This window comes from Phaseolus vulgaris, chromosome 3, assembly GCF_000499845.2.
Source record: "Phaseolus vulgaris cultivar G19833 chromosome 3, P. vulgaris v2.0, whole genome shotgun sequence".
NCBI classification, from domain to species: Eukaryota; Viridiplantae; Streptophyta; class Magnoliopsida; order Fabales; family Fabaceae; genus Phaseolus; species Phaseolus vulgaris.
In genome coordinates this window covers 38,270,190-38,279,647 of record NC_023757.2, presented here as the reverse complement: position 1 = coordinate 38,279,647, position 9,458 = coordinate 38,270,190, and the positions used below count along the sequence as shown (strand labels likewise).

General features: G+C 31.6%; 1 protein-coding gene and 1 pseudogene across 1 annotated transcript; both read left to right on the top strand.

Annotated features, from left to right (window-relative positions):
• Positions 1-2,955: 2,955 nt before the first annotated feature.
• On the top strand, positions 2,956-6,648 carry LOC137807521 (ribosome biogenesis regulatory protein homolog). Its single transcript, XM_068608205.1, has 8 exons — positions 2,956-3,275; positions 3,393-3,543; positions 3,823-3,874; positions 4,000-4,128; positions 4,810-4,927; positions 5,846-6,029; positions 6,149-6,262; positions 6,353-6,648. Exons 1-8 carry the CDS (start codon positions 3,166-3,168, stop codon positions 6,494-6,496), a joined length of 1,002 nt encoding a protein of 333 aa, XP_068464306.1. The 5' UTR covers positions 2,956-3,165; the 3' UTR covers positions 6,497-6,648.
• Positions 6,649-6,958: 310 nt separating this feature from the next.
• On the top strand, positions 6,959-9,031 carry LOC137807522 (adenine nucleotide transporter BT1, chloroplastic/mitochondrial-like; annotated as a pseudogene).
• Positions 9,032-9,458: the final 427 nt, after the last annotated feature.

The window sequence follows — 9,458 nt, the reverse complement described above, 5'->3', positions numbered from 1 at the left end:
ATCCCTGTAAGAGAAATTCAATATTGGGACCACGTCCCTTCCGCATTCAGATCTTCTATCCTAGGGTGCTATTAAAAATTAAATTTAGCTTCCCTTACCTCAATTGCTTGCTTCCAAGCAACTTTTAGAATTTTATTCCCCACCGTTTGGATAAGCTTCAAGATTTACGGGCCTAATGCAAATTATCCAAACAGAACAAAATTTCAGTATATAATAGAATAAGTTGAGAGGATTAAACTTCTCAACTGACCCCACCAAAATTGATGACTAAATCCTAAGGAAAAACAGAGAACACAGGATATTTAGAGTAAAAATGAACTTACTCTGTTTGAAAATATGATCGGGTAGAAATGTTCCTTAACTCCTCTGCTACAGTGTGGTATGATCAGATTCTAAAATAGATGAAGATTGGGAGAGAAATTAAGAGAGAGGGAGAGAAGAGAATTGGAGAGAGAGAGAGAAAGTGGTTTGGAAGAATGAAGAAGAAAGTGATAGTGGGCACACTATTTATGCTTTTTATAAAAAAAGTGTCGTTACATTATGTATTGTATTTAAGAAAACAAAAATATCAATTTTAATGAATAAACCAATTTACAAGATACAAATTATATCATTTATACTATTTTTAAATATTTTTTATTTATTGCTTATTTTTATATGAGAATTTTAACCCTAATGAAAAGTGTTCAGTCACGTAAATCTTTAGTTTATTGATAATAAAAAACTTATTATGTCTGCTTTGACCCTTAGTTTTATTTTATTTTCACCTAAAATGTTTTATTCTCTTTCAACTGTTTAACTCGTTCGATATTAACCAAGTTTACTCGTGTCTCCAAGGTATTTTCTACTCAGCACAACCTCAATTACACATTTTTTTTCTTTATATGATTTTGTTCAAGCTATGTATTGCATTTTAAGAAATGCAATATTTGATTTCATCGAATAAAATATATTTAATTATTTTTACTCTTTTCTAGTATGATTTCACTTTTATCTAATTGTTATTTGGTATTGTGATTTAATATTTACGCACTTATATTTATTTTTTAAATATTTAACATTAAATAAAAGAAAATAAACATCATTTTAATATTAAATATTTGATTATATTGTGTTTACTTTGTTGTAATTTTTTTATAAAAAATATTTAATTAACATTTAGGAAAATAAGAAATCGAGTATCTGTGTAAATATGAATATACTCATTAGATAATGTGAATGAGACAAAAAAAAATTATAATTATGAAAACGCGATAAGACTTTAATAAACTTTTACTTAAAAAATAGAATAAGATAATAAACTTCCTCTAAATTTATTATATATATATATATATATATATATATATACTTTTTGAAAGCTCTAATTTTTTAAAATTAAATTTCAAAATAACAAAACAATCAATTATTCTACATATAATTCGTTATCCTAATATTTTTAATTCTTAAAATATGCCTTAAAAATAATAAGTAATCAATTATCTTTGAGTCATATTTTATTATCACAAATAATATAATAAATCATTTTAAAATGTTTATGATAATCAATTACTTATAATAATTAATTTATTATATTTTAATGCAATATTATATATTTTGCTTCAAAATATAATTGCTTCAAGTTCTAAAGTAATAGATTGTTAAATAGATTCTTTCAAGAAATCATTGTTGATTGAAGATTACACTTTATAATCTTGCTATACTTCTTTTTATATTCTTTATCTTTTTAAGTTTCAACCATATCAAATGGGATATCATTCAAACTTTTTTCGTTATTGGATTTATTGTAAAACTTAGGTTTGGTGTAGTTGTATGTTAGGTTTCTACACTTGTTTTTTTAATAGATTTTCAATTATTATTCATTCTTGTATTTGTTGTATATCACATGTGAAGTATGCATGTAATTTTTTTTTATGAATAGCGAAATAATTCAATTAAAGTTGTTTTAATTCAAACTAGATACAAAGGTAGAATTGAACGACTATAAAAGCTATTGATGTTATATTTTTAACTACTTATAGTTATTATTCTTTATATTTATTGATTATTAAAGGTATTAAATTTATTTCCTAAAACTGTTGTTTAAGTCATTCAAGAGAGTTTTTTAAGTAAATTTGTTAAAGAAAAAAGTTTTTATACCATTCACTCCGTCGACAATGCACAGCCTTATTATTTTTACAGAATATATTTTAGAATTTAATTCATTTGCTTTTTGTCTAACGCAATAAGTGATTAAAAAAAACTCGTCTGATTTATATGTCAAATTAATGAAATACCCTTTTAGAATATGATGTTTTTTTTTCATTATAAATTATTAATATTTTTTTAATGTTTACTAGTTTATTTAATATAATATGTTTATAAAAGTAATCTTAATTTAGAAAGAAATATATTTATTTTCTTTTATAATATCAGAGAAAATACAGGAAGTTTATTCACTTGTCATTTATTTATATTTTACTTTTTTTCTTTAGATATTATTTATTATAATTATATATATATATATATAATATGTGATGTATTACATTAAAAAAAAATTATTTATGATTTAAATATGATTAAATTTTTGAATTTTGAGTCAGTATATCTATCGATTTAGTGTTCAGACTAGTTTTACAAGCATTGGGAAAAACTGATTAACAGAAATCTGTAAACAGAAAATAAGAAAAGCTTTAAAATGATTCAATTTTATAATTTTAAAAACTTAAAATAAGGAAGTTTTGAAAGAGTTTAAAAGAATAATTTTCATTAAATATTTTTGTCTATTTTTAAAACAAATAAACATTTTTAAAAAGGAAGAAACAACTCCCCATAAATTTTTTAATTAGTGCTGTTGTGAATTATTTTGTATCAGAAAATGAAAAATATACTTTATTAAAAAAAATTAAAAAAAAATAGACTAAAAAGAAAGAAGAATTATATGTGTAATATTTGTGTTTGATTTGTGTAATAACTATTAGTATTTTGGTTGATAGTATTGGAATTATTTTTATTGATAATTTTGTTAGAGTTTGGTCAAAAGCACCAAAACCCTCTTTTTGTCTTTGGTTTTCTCTATTTTCTTCATTCTCACAGCTGTAACACAACATATCACAAACCCTTAAACCCTTACCCGCCTGCGACGCCGCCGAGGTTTGATATTGGTTTCATTTGTTGGAATCGAAGGTGATGGAGATGGAGATTGAGGGTGAGAAACTGCACAGCTTCGATGTGGACCTCGGCCACCTCATGGCTTTCGACTCCAATCACACCTTCCCCTCTCAACCACCTCTTTCCAGGTGCCTTATTCTTCTTCGTCTCCTTCTTCTTCCTCTTCTTCTTCTTCTCTTCGTCTTTAGGGTTATTTTGCTATTTTCTTTTTTGACACTGTCCTTGCTTACGTTAATTGAACACAGGACGGACCTCGTCAAGCAATGCTTACTGAAAGGCACTCACTTGGTTCAAGCTATCGCAGATGCTCTGTTCACCTTACCATCAACCGAAGATATAGATGGCCCCCTGGTCAACTTGCCTCCACCACTAACTAAATTGCCAAGAGAAAAACATGTAATCCCACACTCCAATCTTTATTCTTCTTTTTAATTCAAAGGTTATATGATCTAGTACTTGTTACATTTTACTTTAATGCTCATAAGCCCTAGTTCTTATTCATACTGTATAGTAACTTTCCAAGGGCTAAATAAAAGCCGCTTCTTCCATACATGTGTCTGCTTTCGAATTAGCTGTGCAATTGTATTGATTCTATCGTTGGTTCTTTGATTCTAGTGTTTTTATATGTCTAATCAGTCAAATCACTGGCTCATCAATTTTCTGTGATGCTTTCAGCTGCCAAAGCCTATGCCTCCTACTAAATGGGAAGTTTTTGCCAAAAAGAAAGGTTTGTCTATTCATGCTGCCCATGTGACCCTCAAATAATCTCAATGCTGTTCATGTAGTCTGTGTTAGGCTTAGTGCTCTCAAATTTTTACTAGTTGAACTAATGAATTTTATCCTGTGTCGCAGGCATACAGAATCGGAAGAAAGACAAGATTGTGTACGACGAACAATCTGGAACCTGGAAACGCAGATATGGGTATGATCGTGCAAATGATGAAGATGCTGTACCTATCATTGAGGCAAAAGAAACGGATGGTAAAGGATCGAACATCCCTTTTCCTCATTAACTGCTACCGTGTTGCTTTAATGGTCATGAATATGGTGTAGACTGTAGACATTCTACTTTACGTTATCACTTTTGGGCACCAACAGAACCACTACAATGTGTTCGAACATGATAAAATACTAACATAGGATGATTCATGGCAGACCTGCATAAGGTTTGTGTACTCAAAACTGTTCTATTGAGAAAAAATCTGAATCAGACCACCACTGACCCTTTAGAAGATCCAGATTGTACATTAGAAACATTTAGATATGTCAGGGCATACTCAATGCTTAATCAAAACATATGGTTGGCATTGTGGGTTACCAGAGCTTTAAACTAAATATTTATTTAATGGAATACCCGTCAGTTAAGACTTCAAAATTTGAGGATTTTACTTTCCTTACCATACTTTGGCACATTGTTATTTTTGGTTACGAAAATGTTTTTTGCATCTGATAATCTGGAAGTTAGATAATATGCCTATATTTCAAATCATATGTGATGTTTATTTAGACTGCAGATGTTTAATGCTATTATTCTGTTGACTTTAACATTTTTATCTTTTCATGAATATAAACTTGTAATTCACATTTTACTGGGATTTTTTTCGTACATTGATCAGAGCTATATGTATGTCATATCAATAATGATATTGTAACATTTTGCAGATCCAAAAGAGGATCCTTTTGCCAAGAGAAAAGAAAATAAGAGGAAAAGAATTGAAAAGCAAGATAAAAATCGACTACAGAACTTGAAAGAAGCTGCTAAATTTGGTGCCTTACCAAGGTTTGTAACACAACGTTTTCCAATTAACGTTGAAGATTTTGTTCGTAGCATGGGAATTCTGTTTGTTACTGTTCATTATAGTATACATCATTGGCTTATAGTTGTGTGCATAATTTATTTCATGGATCATGGACCTTGGCCTTTTATTTAGCCATTTGATTTGAGTCAATATATCTCACCTTCGACAGTTGGGCCATTGCCTACTTTCTTTTCTCATTCACAAAGTCTTTACTGAAGTTTCTTATGCTAACCTTAACAAAATTCAAATGATATATGCAGTTTATTTTTATACTACTGTCTTGGATCAACTAGTTATATGTTTCTTTACTTGTTAGGAATTTGCATTGGGAGGTGGTTTACTCCTTCCTTTTACTTATAAGCACCTGTGCCTAATAAGAACCTCCTTTGTACCTTTATTTCAATAAGCACCAGTTGCTTAATTTTTTAAGTGGGACCATGTCAGTTTTTATTTTAAAAAAATGTAAAACTTAAATAATTTGTACTTTTCATTTTCTTAACTGTGTTGAATATTTCTATTGATAAAATGAGATTATTAGTTGGACCCATTTAAATTCTGTCTGTGGTACTCTAGAGAGTGTGGGTGCTTAAATAGAAAAAGGTAAAGCTAGATAACATGTCCTAGTGGACCCAAAAGATGATGTCCTTAAATGCTCCAATGCCCGAATTACTTTTACTTGTGGTATATGATGTTCTTAATGGTGGCATCTCTCAACTTCATATGTCTGAATTTCAAGGCATGTGGTAATTTCCCCAGCTTTAGAATTGAGTAATATAGAGGCAACTGTCCTGCCTAAAAATGTGTCAACTTTTGACTAGATTGTTGTAGAGTTTTGACCTGGTGTTTCATGTTTTCTTTAATATATATCTTTAATGAAATCTGAACAAATTATTATGCAGCCATGTTCAGTTGGCAGCTACAGCTTTGCCTATAACAGGAACTCAGGCAGCACCAAAGAAAGTTACAAAGGATGAACTAGGCAATGTAGCAGGAATTGCAGCAACTGCAACAGCCAGTGGTGGGAAATTTGACAAGAAATTGCCTGGTGAAAAGCCTGCAAAACATAAAGGAAAATATCGGAAGGTTGTGCACTGTACACTCTGAGATAACTGTTTCTCTTATCCATGTAAATTTTTATATATAGAAGCACCCATTGTTAACTAAATTGACTTATTAACTTTGGTTGTTTTGTTTTCATCTAGTTCCTGCCAGTGGTTGAAGGATCAGGGATAGGATCACTGGAGAGGGAGCAAACTGAAAAAATATTGAACAAGATCATCTCCAAGAATTCTCATAACATACTGAATGTTGAAAAGGTAAAGTAGAGTCTTTCAGTGAAATGGATTTCAAATTTGCCCAATTTTATTAACTTTTTTCTGGTCAAAATCTTACTCTCTGAATTCTAGGCCGTCACAATGCACAATGTGAAGAAAGAGAAGAAGCGAAGGAACGAGAAAGGGAGGGCTTCATCAGCTGACAAGAAATTGAAAACTGAGAAAAAGCCTTTTAAAAAGGGAAATTTCAAGAAAGGCAAGGCGAATGGGAAATAGTTTATTAGATTACATTAAAACAAGTTTTGTAGAGTTCTTGGAAACTTTGTTTACTGGTTTCAAGTTTTGTAGACTAATTTCATCTATCAGTAGCCATCCTCTTTATTTACCATCTATATAAAATTAGAATTAGATCTTTTAATTGACAAAAAGCTTTTAATTTATCAAATGAACGACTAGATACATTGCCCGCGGCAGACACATTCATTCCGTACCTTTTCTGTTTAGAAATTCACGAGCAAGAGTCCCCAAACCCTTCTATATCTTCATTGCCGATGCAGAGATAGATACAGAATTTATAGCTTCTGTTAGACAAAATTCACCACACAACGAAAATTCTTGACTTCACCTTTATTCGATATCTTGTGTGGCTTGTTCTTCGTTGTTCTTGTTGAATTGAATTATTCGTTCTCAACTGACTTGGTGTATCATGTTTTAAATTCGCATATTCTTGCATGCCCATTTATTCTTAATAATCTCTTTCCTTATAAAACTTTTAAAGCTTCATTTTAAACAGAGAAGCAGTTCCGAATATTGAAATTTAGGATTCATGGGTAGAGGTAGAGGTAGGTTGCAAGTGCAAGGTGTTGAATTTGGTAACGAAATTCAAACAATATGTAGTTCCGAAATCAAGTTTGAATGGGACTCCTCTTGCGGGTGAAGTTTGTCCCACTAGTTTCTTTGCAAGCGTTGGTCAAGCAGGATTTGGTAGTGGGATTTCACCAAATCCTCCTGCTGCCAGTACTAGAGACAGTGGCACCAAACCATCCTTAGTCTATTCTTCCTCGAAATATGTTTTAATGCCTGAAGCTGGTCTTCGAAGCACGGGTTCTCAAGGATTATTGAGTGGCGAGGCAGTTGAAGGTGATGAGGAAGGCCATGGTATGAAGAGTGAAAAAAAGATGAAGGGGTTTAAATTGAAATTTAAGATTGGGAATCCATCATTGAGGAGGTTGATGAGTGGGGCAATTGCTGGTGTAGTGTCAAGAACAGCCGTGGCATCATTGGAGACCATAAGGACCCATTTGATGGTTGGGAGCTGTGGACACACTTCACTTCAAGTGTTTCAATCTATTATGGAGACCGATGGATGGAAGGGCCTGTTCAGAGGCAATTTTGTGAACATCATCCGAGTTGCGCCTAGCAAGGCCATTGAGTGAGTAGACACGATGTTTTTTAATACTTTACATCATCATAGATGTAGTAAATTTTTGGATATTTGATGTCACTAACTTCTTTATCTCACATTTCCATTATTTGGAACGACTTGATTCATTGCTTTCTTATTCATGGAAGATCAAATTAGGGCCTAATTAGCTGGAAGATGACTAGGGAATGACATGGACCATTATGGTGTAACAGAGGCACTCATACACAAGATGACATAACTTCTACTTCTGAAATAATGAGAGTTCCCGTAGAACCTGTTGCTTCGGAATTGTCCTTTTCCTTATCCTCAAATATTTGATTAATATGCATATTTAGCTGAGAGATTTGTCTTTTGCATATTATTCATCACTTTTGTACTTCGATGTTGGCTAACTGACAGATCAATACAACTTGCAAAAGTAGGAGTCCATCAGTACATTTTGTAATCTAAATTCATTACACACATAATGGCATCTTGTGGAAAATGCAGTTATTTGCGTATGACACTGTCAAAAAGCAACTATCTCCTAAATCTGGTGAACAGCCAAAGATCCCAATTCCTGCCTCATCAATTGCAGGTGCTGTTGCTGGTGTTAGCTCTACCCTATGTACATACCCTCTTGAACTACTCAAAACTCGTCTTACTGTCCAGGTATGCACTCACAGAGCTCTCTGATGACCTTGCTCTCATTTATGGTCCAAGTGATGTAAATTTATGCCAATTAATACTCCAAAAATTGTAGAGAGGGGTGTACAAGAACTTAGTCGATGCATTTGTGAGAATTATTCGAGAGGAAGGTCCTGCAGAACTGTACAGGGCCTCACTCCTAGTCTAATTGGTGTGATCCCTTATGCTGCAACAAACTATTTAGCTTATGACACACTTAGAAAAGCCTACAAGAAAGGTTTCAGTAAGGAGGACATAGGGAATGTGATGACTCTTGTAATTGGATCAGCTGTGCTGGTGCATTCTCAAGCACTGCAACATTTCCACTTGAGGTGGTTCGTAAGCATATGCAAGCAGGGGCTTTAAATGGAAAACAGCATGATAACATGCTTCATCCCTATATTTATTATAAAGTGGTCTTTAAACCTACTTATATACAATCAAGGTTTTAGTCCATACAATACTTGAAAAGGAAGGACCTGCGGATCTTTATTGAGGTTTGGGACCAAGCTGCTTAAAATTGGTTCCTGCTGCTGGCATTTCTTTCATGTGCTACGAAGCTTGCAAGAGGATACTTGTTGCAAATGAACAACATTAAAACAAGATTTTGGAATTGGAAAATAATTTGTTTTGCAGATTTTGCTTTTGCCTGCATATTACTTTCACCATTTCAACCAGGGTGTTTCTTTAAAGCTGTGTTGATTTTCTTCTTAGGAAAAAAGTTGTATTCATTACATACATTTACACTGACTCGTCTCTACATCAGGAACCAAATTCTCAATTCATTTTTAATTGTTACACTTGGAGGGTTACACTACCCGGTCTTGTTATTCACTTTATTAATTTTTATACTTCTTTTTTTTATTAAATAATCATTCAACCATTAAATTGAAGTCTTTTATTCAAATCATTGAAATTAAAAACTGATTAATACTTTTGTTACATTATTTTACTTTAATAGATAATTATTTAAAATATAAAGTTTATTGACGCATAATATATGAGTTTTGTAAAATTTATGAAATTAAAAACTGAATAATACCTTTGTTACATTATTTTATTTTAATTGATGATAAATTATTTAAAATATAAATTATATTGACGCATAATATATAAATTTTGTAAAACTTATGAAATTAAAAACTG

Coding starts and splice junctions, on each gene's coding strand:
- LOC137807521 (XM_068608205.1), top strand. CDS start 3,166: ATGGAGATGGAGATTGAGGGTGAGAAACTGCACAGCTTCGATGTGGAC. Junction 3,276..3,392: donor TCTCAACCACCTCTTTCCAG/GTGCCTTATTCT, acceptor AATTGAACACAG/GACGGACCTCGTCAAGCAAT. Junction 6,263..6,352: donor ACATACTGAATGTTGAAAAG/GTAAAGTAGAGT, acceptor TCTGAATTCTAG/GCCGTCACAATGCACAATGT.